This window comes from Corythoichthys intestinalis, chromosome 5 (genome assembly GCF_030265065.1).
Source record: "Corythoichthys intestinalis isolate RoL2023-P3 chromosome 5, ASM3026506v1, whole genome shotgun sequence".
Taxonomy (NCBI): domain Eukaryota; kingdom Metazoa; phylum Chordata; class Actinopteri; order Syngnathiformes; family Syngnathidae; genus Corythoichthys; species Corythoichthys intestinalis.
The window spans coordinates 49,524,665-49,545,514 of record NC_080399.1 but is presented as its reverse complement, the minus strand read 5'-3'; the positions used below and the strand labels follow the sequence as shown (position 1 = coordinate 49,545,514).

Below are 20,850 nucleotides of genomic sequence, written 5' to 3'. Positions count from 1 at the left end.
GTTGATGGACATTTATCGAACATATATAGTTTGCGTTCCACAATGATGATGACAGCTCGACTCCCGGGAGAGGCCGAGAGAGGTAGGAATTGTGACAGACGGTGGTTCGCCGAGATCGCCGTGATCCAACTACGAACTTGTGAACGGTAGCGTCTTTAAATATATGCTATTGGAGCTGGAATTACCGAGGATGGGAAAAAAGCACATCTAAATGCCGCCGAGGGCCTCCGTGATGTCGCTGTTTGTTCACGAGGCTCCGGAGCTCTGCGGTCTGATATCACATTCTTGTATGCTATTTTTGCAATACTTTTATAATTATTGACCTGTTTTGGAGTGCACCAATCGTTTTAAATAAAACAAGAAATTGAATCATGTCTAAATGTTTTATTGCGATCAATGCCTGCAATAAAAAAAAGAATGACATACTATTTGTGTTTACATCATATGTACATAACCTTGTAGCATTTCCTTGTAACAAAACAATCCATGTCAGCCCTTCTGCAGTCGGCAAATGTAATATAACTTGTAATTTCACCACATTTTGGTCACTAATGGCCGTAGTATCAATCCATTCCTCACGTTAACACAGGCTGACCGTTGTTAATAATTTTGTCCACGAATGATCAACGAAGTGACACGAACTGCCATCCAATCTCATCTACGTGTCATCTAGGTCGTGCTGAATCAATTTTTGAAGATTCCATGGGTTTCTCTGGCTTGATTTCGTAGTTTTATCGTCGTCAATACACTGCTAATACACTGCTACTCGACCGGACCGGAAGTGCGAAGCAGACATTTTCCAAGATGGCAGCGCCCGTATTTCGCTCAGGAAACTTGTCTATAGACCCCAATCACATGACGTCACAACTCCGCCCCCTGACTGGAGCAGCCATATTGTCCGTCAGCTCGTTGTGTTTACACATTACCGCTACGTACATGCCTCCTATTACGGCGTGTTTTTCTGCTCGTTAACATTAATAATCAAAATGGCGAAGGCGTGTGTGGCGGTTGGTTGCAGTAACAGAGAAGATAGACGGAGAGACTTGAAGTTCTACCGTATTCTGAGAGACCCGAAGAGGAGAGCGAGATGGACTGCTGTAATTCGACAAGAAATCTGGGCACCAAACGATCCACAGACTATGTAGTAGTCATTTTATATCTGGTAAGATGCATTTAATATATATTTAGAAGATTTTGGGCTGACAACCACAATTAAGATCATTGTGTGACGTTGGTGATTGGGGTCTATATAGTTGCCTCTTTTTCTTTGGGAGTGGAGTTGTTTTGTTGGTGTTGTTGGCGGTAAGCAGAGTAAAAAGAGGGAGAAAAATACAACTTCCGTGTCTAATTTTTCTCCGCCAAACAAGCGTTACAATATTAATTAAAAATGAATGAAAACTAAATACTATTGAATATGTCATCATTATCATTTCAAAAATTTAAGTGACTGGTAAAAATAGATTATGACTGGATTTTTATGACCCTGTCAGTCAAAATGACAGACAACGAAAATGTCTAGCGCAACCTCTGGTCGCAACACTAGTGTGGGTAACTCACAGCATCCAAACAAACAAACAAACAAATACATATGGCAGAAAACACGGACAAGACTGAAAAAGCAGTTTCTGCACTTGCACCCCTCTTTAGAATAAACTGCTGTATTTTAAGCCAAAAGAACTGTTGTGTTTGATAGAACAATATGTCTATATACTGCAATAGCAGATTCATGGCGCATTAAGCTCCAAACTTTTTAATTTGTCCGTTTTACCCTGGAAACCCCCGTTTACAGACACGCGCAACCGCTTTTGTTTCAACCCAGCCATAAAAAGAAAGTAAGTAATTACATTTCTTAGCCAAATGTCTGTCTTTTTTTAGCTTAAAATCAATAATTGATGTCTAATATTTCTTAAAAAAAAAAAAAAACACTGTAAAAAATTATTCACCCGCATATTTTAAACTTTTAAACAAATTACATCACAATGAAAAAAATGGTGTCAGTAAATAAGTCACGGATATCTACCTCATAATTATGGCTTAATTTTATTTTTTTTGTTACTGTCACATTTTCACCGATATGTTAGATGATAAATAATCGATCCAAACACAGAAAAATTGGGAAAAAAACATTTGTAAATGTATGAAAAACAACGTCTCGACCACTCCTTGAGGTCTGCGATTTCTGCATCGCGACCCTTGTTATATCACCATGTTTCACCCATAAAATCGCCCAAAAATCCGGCTGTGGCCATTCACATCTGAGTCTTGACACTCGATGATACATGCTACAGGGAGTTTTTGGATCGAAACAAGGTAAGTACGCGATAATATCTCGTTAAAATCATGGCGTCTTTAATTCTGTTCTCGCGTGCTCTCACCTCCAGTTAGGGTTTTGCTGTTTAAAAAATGTGTTTTTCTTTTTTTTTTTTTTTTTTTTTTTTGAGAAAGCCCCCCTGTTCAAAATTTTTCTTCCCCCAGAAAATTAGATTTTAAGCTTTCCAGTGATGTACCACACGTGCATATCGGACAATTTTGAAATTTGGCCAAATTGGGGGTATATACAGTATATCTGGTTTATGTTGTGTGCTGTTTTGTGTGGGCAACATATGAAGTTATGCAGCACCCCTCTCTAAGCAGCTTCTTGCTAATGTTTTTGTAGTTCTATAGTTTCCAGCAGAGTTCACTACATTTTTCACTGTTCAATTAACGTTAACAGTAGAAAAGACAAACAGAAGGACACTTCTCGCTAAGTAGCTTCCTACTTGAGTTTTGCAGGTTATTAAACTCACACAGCTAAATGTTATGCTAACGCTAATGCAGGTCGGACTTTCAGTAGCAAAATTAGTGGTGTTTCCCACCTCCATAACATTGGTGTCTTACTAAATTACTTACAGTGGCTGCTGCTGGCCCCAAAAAAACTAATATTCCTCCTTTTCGAAGGGGGCGGAGGAGGCTGCATGTTGTCGACATGTATTTCGGTAAGCGCTGTGTGAGCATGCGTGTGTGGGGTTGGAGTGGGTCAATTCATCAGCCGAGAAAACGTGCTTTTGAGGGGGAAAAAATGGACCGGTTTGAAAATAATGAAAAGAATTTACTTAATAACGATAGGGTCAATTATCTCCTTACAACGTATGGGAAGACAATCTGAAATACTTATATAGCTGAACTCATTATGTAATGCATATAAGGTTGCTTGGGACAATTTGAGCATCCTGAAAAGTTGGTAGTGTTATGTCCCTACCGTCCCTATGCAAACCTACGCCCTTGTCACAAACGCTTATGATTATAATGCTGCAAACAACCAATGAAAACCATGCAAGTGACTGCATAACAGTAAGCAAAAAACTGATTTTGATCCAATGCTTTTGCTTAGGCTTGAAGAGAAAACCTAAGGAAGTAATAACCAAAATGATTATCCCACAAGGTGTAACACATCACACACGTTTTTGAATTTGTGTTATGCTTTATAACACAAACACATTTAAAGCATATACGTTCATCTTGTGATGTAATAATGGGCTTAAGATCTGTTACAGAATGCACGTTTGCCTCTCTAATTGTATGACACAAAATAACAGTCTTGCAGTTGCAGCATACAAAAGTGGTACAAAATGGATTTATATAAAACTCAATTGCCACAAAGTTTGCATGTACTTCAGGATCTGTCATCCTTTTAAATCTTGTTCCACCGCTGTAGGGATCCGATTTGAAGACCAGAGAAGAAGACTTGGTAGCGGTGCTTCCACATGATGAAGGTAGCCACAGCACAGAAGAAGGCCTGAGCCAGGTTGAGCACAATCTGGAGCATATGGTAGAGTACAAGTGTCTCTGTAATCTCCTGACAGTCGCTGACACCTTCATAAGTAAAAGTGCGAGCAATTGGGTCGCGGGGGTCCAACGTGCACACGCAGGCCTCTGCGGAGGTCAGACAACTGAAGCTGCTGGTCTGCGCGTGGTGGTATCCAGCGAAAGCCACAACCAACACGGATATGACCAGGCCAATTGTACTGAACACGAAGTACAGGAGCTGTGGGTAAGAGAAGAAAAGTCACAAGATGCAATGTAATGATGTTTGTTGACGCTTCCCTCAGAGAATGTCCCGTTTAAATTACTAATGATAACTTTTTGGGCAGTGTATAAGAGAAGTCTCAAAACTTAAGAGGGGTACATATATTTGCTAGATGTACAAAATGTTAGTATTTTCATACTCTGAGTTTGTGTTTTTTTTTTTCTTTTTTAATATGTCCCCGTCAAATTTTTATTGTAATCATGGGTGTCGCCAGACATACGGTATTTCACTGGGGCACGTGCCCCAGTATAAATTTCACAGGTAAAAAAAAAAAAAAAAAAAATACTTGGGAATTTTTAATGTACATAGCATAATCTCAAATGTGCCTATTTAATATGATCATATTACTCATTTCACTCCATATACACATACTCCATATCTGCACATGGCTCGTTAATATGGTAATTTATGCACGTAACTTTGGCTGTGATGGGCATATGAGTTGACACTTCCGCGAAGCACCTTCGGGAGATATGCTGTGTTCATGTGTGTCGGGAGATTTGAGTTCACTAAATAGAAAAAATTGTTTTGATGTGTTGTAAAGTCGTCATGTGTAATAATAACATGTTTGCTACAAAAAAATAGTAGTATTTTAATGCTCCAACGATACATCCCAAGTTGAGTGACAGTTTGGCGCTTTTTATAGACACCTTGTAATAGATTCATTTTTTTCGATTACTCCAACAACAGGTGAATGCAGCATCAGTATTACCAATTACCAGTGCCAATCATACAGTCAAAGGTGCAAATTACATCTTCCCACCCGCTTTACAGTTTAGAGCCAGATGAACTGTGTATCTTTGTTGTTCGTTTTTACCTCTGTGTTGGTGTTTGTTTGGTTGCCTATTCCCATGAATTGTGAATTCAAATGCTTCAAGTTCACTCCTTACTTATTAAGCAGTTAACTGCAGTAAACTACTCTGGTCGCAAATTGACGTACCAAAGTAGCTGCTATCTTTTAGCCAACTGCCTGGCTATGAATACAGTGACAATTTAATGCTATTTGAGTGAGAAGCTCTCACTCAAGAGCTTTGTCTAATTGTGTCATGTCATAATTATGATTGTCTAATGACAGTCTAATGGCGGCGCTGTTGAATAAAGTGTTACCAAATACCAAAACTAGCAATTAATGAAACAACTGGAACAGTAACTCAAGAAATAATTCTCACAGAACATGAATTTTGATTGTTATTTACATCTGGAGCGCCACAATGCATGCTAGAGGGCATGTTGGACGATAACAGTGTTGACAGCAGGTGGTAGCAGAGGTTAACTGTCTCCTCTAAGGGAGCTGTGATGGCCAAATGAAGCTTCATAAAGAAATGGTGGTTCATTTGGTCTTATGACAGTCGTATGATGCTGCTGTCAACTAAAGTGTTACCTGTTAATACCTTTTGGTGTAAATATCCCATAATACAGTGAGGACAGCTGCAGTTTATAGTCCGGTGCGGCTTAACTCTGCTTTTGTGCCACATTTGGTGGGTGGCGGCTTATAGTCAGGTGCGCCTTACAGTGCGAAAATTATGGTATTACTTTCTTTTGGGTGTTTGTTGGCCAGAGAAAGAGTAATTTGATTGTGAATTTTTTGGCAATTTCATTGGGGAGAACATACAATGTCCTTTGAAGGGTATTCACAAATTCTTGCATGTAATCCTATCTTTAATGGCGCATTAATTTCTCACCGTGTAATTTTATAAGTTATTATTTTTGTTCCAATTTGTTTTCGATCGTGTCCAATTAAGTATCATAAATCATCAAACTTCAATCATCAAACAAACAAACAAACAAACAAAAAAATCAAACCTGCTGACCAGTGGCCTATACTACGAACCGAGTTCAACCTCCCCAGAAGTAATCCAGTTTACCATCGGGTAACCGGAGTTGACAAAACCTGGTTGTCTAGTTTGTGGTCAATCGGTGCTACGACGCTGATTATGAGGTTGATTAGTCGAACCTGTGTCAACCCAGTCAGAGTTACTGCGTGTTCACATAAAAGGGGGCGGTGACCAGAGTCAAACACTACTTGTGACGATGGCACGGGCACCTTACTTCACGGAGGAGGAATGCGCGATGATCATGCGGAATTATGAGGAATTAAAATCCACTCTCACCGCGAAATCCAACACCACTTCGGCGAGTAGAGCGCAACGGGTCTGTTGACAGCGAATTTACAGATCGTGTGATTTGTGAATGCGTCAATATGCCAGTTTACTTATGTCCATGAAAAGAAATAAAGCCTGCTGTCAGGACAATAAAATAAGATTTGGTACATTAACAGTAAGAAATAATTGTCACGCATCACCACACGAAACAGGATGATTGTATGTTTAGTCCCCTTGACTGTACGAATACGTATGTTCTTTTTTTTAGTTTGGGCCTAAAAAATCCAGCCCGACCCGACCCGAGTCCGATCAATAAACTTGATTTGCAGGCCCGAGCCCGACACGTAAAAAAAAAAAATTATGTTATATTTGTGAGGACTCAGGAGAAGAAGGAAATGCGGGGATGCCATGCGTTGTTGCGTGAATAAAAGCCCGTCTTTTGTAACGATTTTTCACAGTTAAACAAGACTGTAAGATGCATATTCAATAAACATTTATATCTTTTATATTTGTGCGTCTGTCCTATCAGTGGATTTCACATTTAATTTAATCTCCTCCAGTTGGCAGAAAAAAACGCAAGTTTTCTCAATGTTTAAATAGTCTACATATTTCTATGATTATTATAAATGCATCAATTTGAAGCGTTTCCATACCCCACTCCGAATCGCACGGCATACAGTGTTCTTACGCAGATATTCAGCATCACCGATGGAATACATATATTGTCCCTGGCGAAAGAGCGCACGGACAGGCACACATAATCTGCGCGGTTGTGAGGGCCTGACTCGGCGGGTTACATTAGTGACGTCTGCCTAGATCAGTTGGCACAGGTAAAGAATTCCCTCAGCTGAAAATCTATATCTTTCATGGAGAACATCTTCCGGGTACGCCAGCGGATTCTGGCGGTCCCGAAATACCCTCACAATCCGCGCGCCAATGTCCTATTGGTCGTCCAAGTACGCTGTCATTGTCAGGAGGACACGTCCGCGGAGGAGTGCTGTTTAAATAGAGCGTGGTTAATTGGAATCCTGATGTTAAGCAAGATCTAACTCTGACACGACCAGGTTTGGCGTGTGGCGTGTGTTGCCATGGCAACATTTCTCGGTTCCAACATATCCACCTTTCGTAGTCTCACATAGCCGCGAACTTACGTCGTACGTGATAAAGTTACTCTCGAAGTTACCCTGCTAAGCCAGAAAACCGACTTCGTAGTATAGGCCACAGAGGTCTCTGATCAAAAACAACAAATATTTTTCTCACACACTTGTTCACAGAGAGGTGAATTGTTCTCATTTTACTTATATTATGTTCACCACCCATATTAACAGGAATCGAATCTGATATCCGATATTATATGCTTTGATCTAGCAGTAAAAACTCGCATTTCTTTCTTTGATATTTAAGCCCAGCATGCAATTTCTAGCTATCAATATTCTTCCGCTCATTTTTCTACTGCAACTAATCATAGCTTCATAACACAAAAAAAAAATAAATCAATCAACAAACATAATTTGTAGCAACAGCTGCACCATTACTTCTCTCATTTTAAACAATGTTTTTTTCCCCCTGCAAGGTCAAAGGATATTCAATCGTGAGAAAAACAATGATGTCCTCGATCACCCTTGAAAGAACTAACTAAGCATCAGTTTGCTTGATGCTATCGAATTGACAATTTGAATGGAATCTGGCGATTCATGCATTAAATGGCATTATGATCAGTCATTTCTGCATTTTCCCGTCTTACAGCATTCATTAACTTGACATTTTTGAGGGAATTTCAATTTGTACACTCTAGTTTGTTGCTGTTTGTCCAGCCTAGTAGGCATGGTCTCTAGCCTAAAGAAAGTCTTGAAGGATTTTTTATTGATGGGACACAGAAATAGTCTTGAGATAAAGAGTGAATGATTAGAATGTAGTGGGCAAAGATCAGCTTCACTGTTACCTCAAAGGACATGACTATCATAAAATAACTCATAGAATTATACAATTTAAATCCTAAAAAACCCAACTGTCTATTTTGTGAATGAACTTCATAATTCATTCTATGATACAGTCTCCGTTATAGACTTGAAATTACTCTCCGATGTAGATGAAGATGTTTTTGCTATCTGTTTCTAGTCTCCTTGTCTCATGCTCAACCTGGAGAACTCTAAACTCATATACAGGCATGCCCACTCTTTGTCTGCTGTGCAGGTTCACTTCAAAGTGATTTTCCACAATTCTGCAGGCTAACTTCTGACCCTGCAGCTTGTCTGGTGTGTGTGCGTGTGTGTGTTTGGAGCGACTGCCAGGATCTAAAAATACAGTTGTAAAATGTGACAATGGTTTTATGATGTTTATACAACTTCATAAGAGCAATAACACTTAAGTTTAATTTTAATCCACCACTTATGTAACCGCAGTATTCATTTAGTTGCGTGTTTTCTCTCACATACATTCTCCTTATGGAAATTATACGAGATGACACGCACCGTTTGATTCCAAATTGGATTCATGCTAATTTTGGAACTGCCGTGAAATCTGAAGCATGGTCAGATGGAAGCGGGCGCGGTCACAGCAAATGGAACAACAACTGTTTCATTGGGCATTCATGCTGGATTTGGCATTTGGCAACAGAAAGAAGTATTCTCATTTGAAATGCTGTGATCGATGAGCCACTGATAATTATCAGCTGAGTTACGCATAATCGGTGATAACACATCCATGCCTTTAATTTCTAGTCAAAATTCATCATTAACTGGTGTCTTCCGGGAAAGTCAAGAAGCTTCCATACCTACGTTTAGGACTACTACACCCTCATTCTCCTCCCCTCCAACACACTATGCTGGTGCAAGGCTGCGTTCAGAACTAACAGTCTTCTCCCACTGAGCTGGCAGCTATGGTGCCAAACAAGCATGTCTTCCACAATGTTTATGAGTGTTATATTACATTTTCTGCCTGTAACATATGCCATGAAAAACTTCAACATAGAAAATTTAATTCAACATTTGAACAACCAACGTATGGGGAAGTATGGTGAGACTATAGCTGTGACCAAAAATCCTTCGGCTGAAAATAGCTAAAATAGCATTTTTGGTTTTCGCTTTTAAGACTGAAAGTTTATCACCAAAATGTGTGAAGAACTGTAGTCCTCTTGTAAGGATTTAATCAAAACACTGCGAGAAGCAACACTACTGCCAACATGTTCAAGGTTTGGAAGTATGAAAGAAATACTTAAATTATTAATAGGCAGGAAAATTAAATAAATTTGCTTCATAGCTGCTACACGCTCGTTCTGAAGTTGCTTTCCATTGATTTCCTGCGTCACATCGAGTACAGTGCATTTGAGCTCTTACATGAGTAGTTCGGAGTTTAATCAAGTGAACAGTGCACAAATACTGTAGTTAAATGCATACATGTGCATTTGCTGTGTTTTAGTACTTGGGCATGGCATGACCACTTCCTCTTTTTGTCAAATTTTTCCCCGCGACTTCCACACCCCATCTGTCAGTCGCCGTTTAAACCGCCTGGGAGCGACTTCGCTCGGCAATGTCACTAGAACTCGGCCCACTCGCCTGGCTCTCGCGAGATACCACTTGTTGCTCAAGAAAACACAAGAGTCTTATTTTAAGAAACATGAAATTTTGTAATAGCCTTGTAAAGAGCTTTAGCAGTTTCAGCGAGGACGAAATAGTTTTGTGTTGTTGTTGTGAACTACAGTTATAAACAAACATACTGTATATCGAGATCTCATTGAGCTTAGCTATTGGAGGCATGAAATCCATTTTTTTCTGCCGCTGGGAGCGTGTCTTCCCATGAGCAGGGGCAGATATAGAAAAATATTGATGGGTTAGCGAGAGGGAGGCAGGAACTTTTTGAGGATTGGCAAATACAGTGGGGCAAATAAGTATTTAGTCAACCACTTGAAAATATTAGAGAGGCCTGTAATTGTCCACAAGGGTAAACCTCACCATGAGAGACAGAATGTGGGGGAAAAAAAAAAAAAACAGAAAGTCACATTGTTTGATTTTTAAAGAATTTATTTGCAAATCATGGTGGAAAATAAGTATTATAAGTATATGGTCAGTACCAAAAGTTCATCTCAGTACTTTGTTATGTACCGTTTGTTGGCAATAACGAAGGCCAAACGTTTTCTGTAACTCTTCACAAGCTTTTTACACACTGTTGCAGGTATTTTGGCCCATTCCTCCATGCAGATCTCCTCTAGAGCAGTGATGTTTTGGGGCTGTCGTTGGGCAACACGGACTTTCAACTCCCTCCACAGATTTTCTATGGGGTCGAGATCTGGAGACTGGCTAGGCCACTCCAGGACCTTGAAATGCTTCTTACAAACCCAATCCTTTGTTGCCCTGGCTATGTGGTTGGGATCATTGTCATGCTGAAAGACCCAGCCACGTCTCATCTTCAATGCCCTTGCTGATTGAAGGAGATTTTCACTCAAAATCTCTCGATACATGTCCCCATTCATTCTTTCCTTTACACCAGGGATGTCCAAACTTTTTGCAAAGGGGGCCAGATTTGGTGTGGTAAAAATCTGGGGGGCCCACCTTGGCTGACGTCCTTTACGTAAAACAATATATTTAAGCAAATTTTAGCAAGCCATTCTGTGTGTCACATTTGCTTTATTATTTTTTTTTATTAATAATTTCAACAATTTCGCAATTAACCTTTGTGGCGTTCTCTTTCGACTCTCGGGCTCTTGCGAAATACTGCTGCTGTGAAATTAAACTAGCTTCAGGTTGCTTCAATTTCTCGCTACATACTGTATCTTCCCTGTAATCTTGTCGTACATGTCAGCTTGTCTTGTTTGGTAATATCGCCTCATATTGAACTCTTTAAAAACAGCGACTGTCTCTTTGCAAATGAGGCAGACACAGTTATTGCGTATTTTAGTGACGAAATAGTCCAATTTCCACCTATCCTTGAAGCGACGGCCTTTGCAGTCAACTTTTGCTGTAGTTGATTGTCGTCATTTTACAAAATTGGGAGTAAAGGGTCACATGTGGTAATGTTGCTTAGAGTGCTGCTGCCTTTTAGTGGGTAAATGAGGAGCAGCATTTAGTGTTAAGCTAGTTCTTAGTTTTTAGTTAAGATGCTTCATATGCTTGTAGCAGTACTGCTGACCAATTTATTAAGTCTGTGTGCGGGCCAGACGTTATTGATTTTATGACAGAGGCTGGGGGCCGGATGAAATTTGACCATGGGCCGCATTTGGCCCCCGGGCCGGACTTTGGACATGTCTGCTTTACACAGATCAGTAGTCCTGGTCCCTTTGCAGATAAACAGCCCCAAAGCATGATGTTTCCACCACCATGCTTCACAGTGGGTATGGTGTTCTTTGGATGCAATTCAGTATTCTTTCTCCTCCAAACACGAGAACCTGTGTTTCTACCAAAAAGTTGTATTTTGGTTTCATCGGACCGTAACACATTCTCCCAGTTCTCTTCTGGATCATCCAAATGCTCTCTAGTGAACCGCAGACGGGCCTGGGCGTTTACTTTCTTCAGCAGGGGGACACATCTGGCAGTGCAGGATTTGAGTCCCTGGCGGCGCATTGTGTTACTGATAGTAGCCTTTGTTACTGTGGTCCCAGCTCTCTGTAGGTCATTCACTAGGCCCCCCCATGTGGTTCTGGGATATTTGCTCACCGTTCTTGTTGTGATACGCACCGGGTCCAGGCTGTGACAACATTACAAAGAACAACAGCAAAAGCCGGGGCCCTATGGAGTACAGTCTGTATGCTCAACAATCCCAGTGGTGATAAACAACAACAAAAAAGGGCTAGATTGGCGCGAAATAAAAAACGTTCAATCAACTCTGCCAACCTGTTAAGCATAGTATGTCATTCCCAAAACTCACCAGTGAATCCAGTCTGGAATCTACAATTGGTTTTGCTAAATATCAGATCTTTAGCTGGCAAATCTTACTTAGTTAATGATTTTATCAGCAAACATAACCTTGACATGATGTTCCGAACAGAAACTTGGTTAGATCAAGATAATAGCTCTACAGTTCTGATTGAGGCAACTCCCACAAACTTCAATCTCTTTAGTGCGCCAAGAACCCATAAGAAAGGAGGTGGGGTTGCCAGTCTGATCAGGGACAGTTTTCAATGCACGAATATTTCATGTGGTCAGTTTGATTCCTTTGAATATATTGTCATTCAGCTAAAAAGCCCTTGCAGAGCTGCCTTGGTAACAATTTACAGACCACCAAAGTATAACACAATGTTTTGTGATGAGTTTACCAAAATACTGTCTTCTGTCTGCATGGACTTTGATTGTGTTGTTTTAGTGGGTGACTTTAACATTCATGTTGATAATCCTGAAGAAGGAGGTGCTAGAGAGCTTTTAAATATTTTGGATACATTTGGTTTATCTCAGCATGTCACAGTTCCAACACATAACAGAGGGCACATACTGGACTTAATAATATCCAAAGGTCTTAACATCTCTGAGGTCACAGTGAATGATGTTGCTCTGTCTGACCACTACTGCATTATGTTTAAAATGACCACCCCTGTCCATCCTCTGAAAAGGGAAACAGAGGTAACTAGGCCTGCAAGCAGGACTGAACGGGCCCACGCAATCTAGCGCAACTCGGACGTCATGCAACTCGGACAGTGTGCAGGTCAGGGTGGTGGCAGATCGTCCTCTCTAATCATCTCATTAGAACCTAACATGCGCGAAAGTTGCCTCTTTACATTCACACACCTAAGAGATAAAAACCCCTATTGGACAGAGGACTACAAAAAAGGAGCGAATAAAGGGTCATCACAGCAACAGACAGAGACATGTGGACATGGGCTGTAAAATAAGTATTTTAAAAGGTCTTGAAACTACAATGACCAACCTGAAAAGAACTGGACATATATTTTAAAAAATGAGTGACTTTCTATTGCCACTAGTTGGCGCTGTAGGGTTGATGCAAATGACCCCTACAGGACCCTTCAGACTATGACTCAACAAGCACGATATGTTTGGCGCAGATATGTTGTAGAAGTTATGACTGTTCAAAACTTGTGGTGAGACGAAATGGCTTCAGTCATTTTTACTTCTCCTGTTGGACCCTTCTGCTTCAACCAAACCTCAGTATTTTTCATCAGGCACCTGAACACATGTCTTAAGGCTCCCCTGATGCAGGTTTGAGGTGAATAGATTTTTTTTCCTTGGAGGAGGAGCCTGTTTCGTAAAAAAGGCATTTCCTGTTCCCACGAGGGGGCGCTAGGCCTAATGAGTAATATTTCAATGCACTCGTGTTAAGGGTGGGATGCCGCATATACATGCCAGATATGAAAAAGATTGAACGTTGTTTCAAGGAGCTATTAGTCCTTTACTGAATTTGTCATTTTGCCGAAAAAATGGCCGACTTTGGCACCACGCCCAGGTCAGACCCATGAATGAAAACGCACCATTTTGAAAAGTTTAGATTTCATATGTATCCTGAATTGTCTAAACAATTTTGAAGATGATCCAACTGATTCCCTCTGTGACAAGGTCTCAAATGTGCACCCTGTTAATTGATAAAAATTTCACATTCGATCCAAAATACCCGATTTCCTGTTGGGTTTGGAATATGGGTGCAAGAGACTTTTTGGAGCAGTTTTGCACAAGGTATCGACTCCCCAAATTTAATTGCTCTACGTTAAAAAAACCTAATAGGAAACGCCTTTTTGAAAAATTCAAGGGGGCGCCACTGAGCCATTTTGTTACATTTTTTTGTAACGTTGCAAGATTATCGAAATCCACACAAAGCCGCATGTATGTGCAAAATTTGGTGAGTTTTCGTGCATGTCCAGGCCTCCAAATGTAAACTGTACTAGAAATGGACAGAAATTTCACATTCGATCCAAAATACCCGATTTTCTGTTGGGTTTGGAATATGGGTGCAAGAGGCTTTTTTGAGCAGTTAGGCATAAGGTATCTACTCCCCAAATTTAATTGCTCTACGTTGAAAAAACCCAATAGGAAAGGCCTTTTTTAAAACTCCTTTCTGTCGCCACTAGTTGGCACTGTAGAGTTGATGCAAATGACCCCTACAGGACCCTTCAGGGTATGACTCTCAACAAGCATGGGAAGTTTGGCGCAGATATGTTGTATATCTGCTGAGTTATGACTGTTCAAAGTATTTTGCGAGACAAATTGTTGACGATCATTTTCACTTTCATGTTTGGACCCCTCCGCTTCAACGAAACCTCAATATTTTTCATCAGGCACCTGAACACAGGTCTTAAGGCTCCCCTGATGCAGGTTTGAGGTCAACAGATTTTTTTCCCTTGGAGGAGGAACCTGTCTCGTAAAAAAAGGCATTTCCTGTTCTCACTAGGGGGCGCTAGGCCTAATGGGTAATATTTCAATGCAGTCGTGTTCAGGCTGGGATACCGCATATACATGGCAGATATGAAAAAGATTGAAAGTTGTGTCAAGGAATTATTAGCCATTTACTGAATTCGGTGTTTTGCCGAAAAAATGGCCGACTTTGGCACCACGCCCAGGTCAGACCCGTGAATGAAAACACACCATTTTAGAAACTTAAGATCTCATATGTCTCCTGAACAGTCTCACCAATTTTGAAGATGATCCAACTAACTCCCTCGGCGAAAAGGTCTCAAATGTGCACCCTGTAAATCGATAAAAATTTCATATTCGATCCAAAATAACTGATTTCCTGTTGGGTTTGGAATATGGGTGCCAATGCTTTTTTGAAGCGGTTTTAGACAAGGTATAGACTCCCCAAATTTCATTGCTCTACGCTGACAAACCCTAATGTTATAGGCCAATTTTAAAATTTCAAGGGGGCGCCACTGAGCCATTTTGTTACATTTTTTTGCAACGTTGTTAAATTATCGAAATTTACAATTTTACGCACGTATGTGCAAATTTTGGTGACTTTTCGCGCATGTTCAGGCCTCCAAATTGGCCGTTTTCATTTGCCCTGAAAAAAAATAAAAATAATCCTTTGCAAAACAATAGGGCCTTCGCACGCCTAGTGCTCGGGCCCTAATTAGGAAGCGTTACATAAGGGATAACACTTGTGCGTTATTCACACAGGCCTATGCCTCACCATTAACCCCTACAACAGCTCCAGTGGAAGAACTTGTAAATAGTTTCAGTTCCAGTGTGATGACTGTAATTGACACTATTGCCCCGGTTAAGACAAAAACTTTGTCAAGAAAGAAGAGGTCACCCTGGAGAAATGCCATACTAGCTTTAAAACAAAAGCAAGATTGTAGACGAGCAGAACGCAGATGGCGAAAAAACAAACTCCTAGTTTTTTATGATATCTACAAAGAGAGTCTTCGCAAATACAACCAGGAACTGAAAAATGCTAGACAGTCATATTTTTCAGAGATCATTAGTAGAAACACCAACAATACTCGAACACTATTTTCTGTTGTTGACAAACTGACAACCCCACAAGCATCAATACCACAGGAATTGGCATCTGATGTGTCCTGTAATGATTTTGCAGCATTCTTTACACACAAAATACTAAAGATTAGACAGACTGTGTGCAACTCCAGATTAACAATTGCTACACTAAATGCCTCCCAAAATGTCCCCCACGTCAATCTTAGACAGTTTAGCCTCTTGGACTATGCCACTTTAACAGAAATTGTGTCAAAATTAAAGCCCACAACATGCTGCTTTGATATCCTTCCTTCAAACTTTTTCAAAACTGTTTTTCATTGCATAGCCCCAGACATACTTCAGATTATAAATACTTCTCTCCAAACAGGAGAGTTTCCACAGACTTTAAAAACTGCAGTAATAAAACCTCTCCTAAAAAAACCTAATCTGGATGCCTCAACCATTAACAATTACAGGCCAATATCAAATCTGACATTCCTGGGGGAAATTATCGAAAGGGTTGTGTTCGAACAGATCCAGACTTTTATGATGCAAAACAATCTTTTTAACTCATTTCAGTCTGGATTTCGGCCACAACACAGCACCGAGACCGTGCTTGTCAAAGTCCTAAATGATATTCGTCGGAATACCGATGCAGGCAAATCATCTGTTCTGTTACTATTGGATCTCAGCGCGGCATTCGACACGGTTGATTACAATATACTACTCAGCAGATTGGAACAGTGGGTAGGGCTTACTGACACTACTCTTCAGTGGTTCACATCCTATTTACATGATAGGGATTTATTTGTGTCAATCGGAAACTATCAGTCAGAACGAACCAAATTCACATGTGGAGTCCCTCAAGGGTCAATTCTTGGACCACTCTTATTTAACATCTATATGCTTCCGTTAGCTCAGATAATGTAACAGTATGACATCTCCTATCACGCCTATGCAGATGACACACAACTGTACATTTCTGTGTCCTCACATGATTATAGTCCCTTAGTCTCCCTGAGTAAATGCATTCATCAAATCAATGAATGGATGTGCCAGAATTTTCTTCAGTTAAATGCGGAGAAGACAGAGGTGATCATTTTTGGGCCAAAAAAGGAAAGGTCAAAGATAAGCAGGCAACTTAACACAATGTCATTTACAGCTACAAATCAAGTCAGAAACCTTGGCGTAATTATTGACTCGGACCTAAAATTTGATAGCCATCTAAAGTCCGTCACTAAATCCGCTTATTACCACCTAAAAAAATATAACCAGAACTAGGCCTGCAAGCAGGACTGAACGGGCCCTCGCAATCTAGCGCAACTCGGACGTCACGCAACTCGGACAGTGTGCAGGTCAGGGTGGTGGCAGATCGTCCTCTCTAATCATCTCATTAGAACCTAACATGCTCGAAAGTCGCCTCTTTACATTCACACACCTAAGAGATAAAAACCCCTATTGGAGAGAGTACTACAAAAAAGGAGCGAATAAAGGGTCGTCACTGCAACAGACAGAGACATGTGGACATGGGCCGTAAAATAAGTATTTCAAAAGGTCTTGAAACTACAATGACCAACCTGAAAAGAACTGGACATATATTAGAAAAATGAGTGACTTTCTATTGCCACTAGTTGGCGCTGTAGGGTTGATGCAAATGACCCCTACAGGACCCTTCAGAGTATGACTCAACAATCACGAGATGTTTGGCGCAGATATGTTGTAGAAGTTATGACTGTTCAAAACTTGTGGTGAGACGAAATGGCTTCAGTCATTTTCACTTCTCCTGTTGGACTCTTCTGCTTCAACCAAACCTCAGTATTTTTCATCAGGCACCTGAACACATGTCTTATGGCTCCCCTGATGCAGGTTTCAGGTGAATATATTTTTTTTCCTTGGAGGAGGAGCCTGTTTAGTAAAAAAAAAAGGCATTTCCTGTTCCCAATAGGGGGCGCTCGGCCTAATGGGTAATGTTTCAATGCACTCGTGTTAAGGGTGGGATCCCACACATACATGCCAGATATGAAAATGATTGAACGTTGTGTCAAGGAGCTATTAGTCTTTTACTGAATTTGTCATTTTGCCAAAAAAATGGCCGACTTAGGTCCACACCCAGGTCAGACTCGTGAATGAAAACGCACCATTTTGAAAATTTTAGATCTCCTACGTCTCCTGAATAGTCTCACCAATTTTGGAGATGATCCAACTAACTCCCTCTGTGACAAGGTCTCAAATGTGCACCCTGTTAATTGATAAAAATTTCATATTCGATCAAAATACCCAATTTCCTGTTGGGTTTGGAATATGGGTTCAAGAGACTTTTTGGAGCAGTTTTGCACAAGGTATCGACTCCCTAAATTTCATTGCTCTACGTTAAAAAAACTTAATAGGAAATGCCTTTTTGAAAAATTCAAGGGGGCGCCACTGAGCCCTTTTGTTACATTTTTTTGTAACGTCGCAAGATTATCGAAATCCACGCAAAGCCGCATGTATGTGCAAAATTTGGTGAGTTTTCGTGCTTCGTGTTTCGTGAGTGTTCAGGCCTCCAAATGTAAACTGTACTACAAATGGCTAAAAATTTCACATTCGATCCAAAATACCTGATTTTCTGTTGGGTTTGGAATATGGGTGCAAGAGACTTTTTGGAGCAGTTTTGCATAAGGTATAGACTCCCCAAATTTCATTGCTCTACGTTGAAAAAACCCAATAGGAAAGGCCTTTTTTAAAACTCCTTTCTGTCGCCACTAGTTGGCACTGTAGAGTTGATGCAAATGACCCCTACAAGACCCTTCAGGGTATGACTCTCAACAAGCACGGGAAGTTTGGCGCAGATATGTTGTATATCTGCTGAGTTATGACTGCTCAAAATTTTTTGCGAGGCAAATTGTTGACGGTCATTTTCACTTTCCTGTTTGGACCCCTCCGCTTCAACGAAACATCAATATTTTACATCAGACACAGGTCTTAAGGCACCCCTGATGCAGGTTTGAGGTCAACAGATTTTTCTCCCTTGGAGGAGGAACCTGTCTCGTAAAAAAAGGTGTTTCCTGTTCTCACTAGGGGGCGCTAGGCCTAATGGGTAATATTTCAACGCACTCGTGTTAAGGGTGGGATACCGCACATACATGCCAGATATGAAAAAGATTGAACGTTGTGTCAAGGAACTATTAGTCATTTACTGAATTTGTCATTTTGCCGAAAAAATGCCCGACTTTGGCACCACGCCCATGTCAGACCCGTGAATGAACACACACCATTTTAAAAACTTAAGCGCTCATATGTCTCCTGAACATTCTCACCAATTTTGAAGATGATCCAACTTACTCCCTCGGCGAAAAGGTCTCAAATGTGCACCCTCTAAATCGATAAAAATTTCATATTTGTTCCAAAATAACCGATTTCCTGTTGGGTTTGGAATATGGGTGTAAATGCTTTTTTGGAGCGGTTTTGGACAAGGTATAGACTCCCCAAATTTAATCGCTATACGCTGACAGACCCTAATGTTATAGGCCAATTTTAAAATTTCAAGGGGGCGCCACTGAGCCATTTTGTTATTTTTTTTTTTTTTTTTTGCAACGTTGCAAAATTATCGAAATTTACAATTTTCCAACGGTAAACGGGACTATTGCAACGGTATATTTACGGGTCTTGATAAAAAATCAGTCAGGAAGCTGCAGCTAGTACAGAATGCTGCAGCCAGAGTCCTCACAAATACAAGGAAGCTGGACCACATTACACCGGTTTTGAAATCGCTGCACTGGCTTCCAGTGAGTCAAAGGATAGACTATAAAATACTACTGCTCGTCTACAAAACACTTAATGGCCTTGGACCAAAATACATGCTTGACTTGTTAGATTCCTATGAGACATCGAGACCCCTAAGGTCGTCTGGAACGGGTCTTCTGCATATTCCAAGAACAAGAACCAAGCAGGGTGAGGCAGCATTTAGTTATTATGCTCCTCGCCTCTGGAACAAGTAACCTGAACGTCTGAAGTATGCTCAAACTGTTAGCTCTTTTAAATGAGGGCTAAAAACGCTTTTGTTTAGCACTGCATATCCATAACTGGCTATATATTTCAATCTACCTGCTTTCTATTCCTCTTGTGCTTATCTCCATTGCTGATTTCAATTATTATTATTAGTAGTAGTTTTTGTTATATTTTTGTTTTATTTATATTTATTTTTATTCTATTTGTGATTATATGCAATCTTTTGTCTTGGTTTTTACGTTGTATTGATTTAAATGTGATTTTTATGATCTTCATGTGATGTAAAGCACTTTGAATTGCCTTGTGTTGAATTGTGCTATATAAATAAATTTGCCTTGCCTTGCCTTGCCTTGCCTTATAATTTTGACACCACGGGGTGAGATCTCGCATGGAGCCCCAGCTCGAGGGAGATTATCAGTGGTCTTGTATATCTTCCATTTCCTAATAATTGCTTCCACAGTTGATTTCTTTACACCAAGCGTTTTACCTATTGCAGATTCAGTCTTCCCAGTCTGGTGCAGGTCTACAATTTTGTCTCTGGTGTCCTTCGACAGCTCTTTGGTCTTGGCCATAGTGGAGTTTGGAGTGTGACTGAGTGAGGTTGTGGACAGGTGTCTTTTATGCCGATAATGAGTTAAAACAGGTGCCATTAATACATATAACGAGTTGAGCCTCGTTAGACCTCGTTAGAAGAAGTTAGACCTCTTTCACAGCCAGAAATCTTGCTTGTTTGTAGGTGACCAAATACTTATTTTCCACTTTGATTTGGAAATAAATTCTTTAAAAATCAAACAATGTGATTTTCTGTTTTTTTTCCACATTATGCCTCTCATGGTTGATGTTTACCCATGTTGACAATTACAGGCCTCTCTAATCTTAATAAATAGGAGAGCTTGCACAATTGGCGGTTGACTAAATACTTATTTGCCCCACTGTATGTCATGATGGTATAATACATTATCAACTTTTTAATACAGTGTTTTTCAACCTTTGCCGAGTCACAGCATGTTTTTACGTTGGTAAAATGTCACGGCACACCACAAACCAAAATTGTTCCAAAATTACCTTCTGTGCTGTTTATTTAATTACAAAATAATTTCTCAGTATTTATACGTAGTCAGCGTGAAACTTGAGCTTGTTTAGATGAACACAAAGACAATATCCTGGCAGGAATCTTCAACAGCTCTCAGTCTCTCTGTTTTTATTTTTTATAGCAGTTAGGCTTGAAAAGCACAGAATTATCAGACATGTACTTTCGCAATGTCTTACCGCAACAGGGCCGAGCCTCTCGCTGACATTAGCCACGTTTACATGCTGACTTTTATTCAAACCGATTCAAATAATT

The 20,850-nt window shown here is 40.3% G+C and overlaps 1 protein-coding gene across 1 annotated transcript in view; it reads right to left on the bottom strand.

Moving 5' to 3' along the window:
- Window positions 1-14: 14 nt before the first annotated feature.
- The window catches only part of sspn (sarcospan (Kras oncogene-associated gene)), a 31,860-nt gene continuing 11,024 nt past the window's right edge, over window positions 15-20,850 (bottom strand). Inside the window, exon 3 of the mRNA XM_057835644.1 lies at window positions 15-4,024. Within this exon, the coding sequence (XP_057691627.1) occupies window positions 3,671-4,024 (354 nt within the window). The 3' untranslated portion in view covers window positions 15-3,670. The remainder of the gene's footprint in view (window positions 4,025-20,850) is intronic.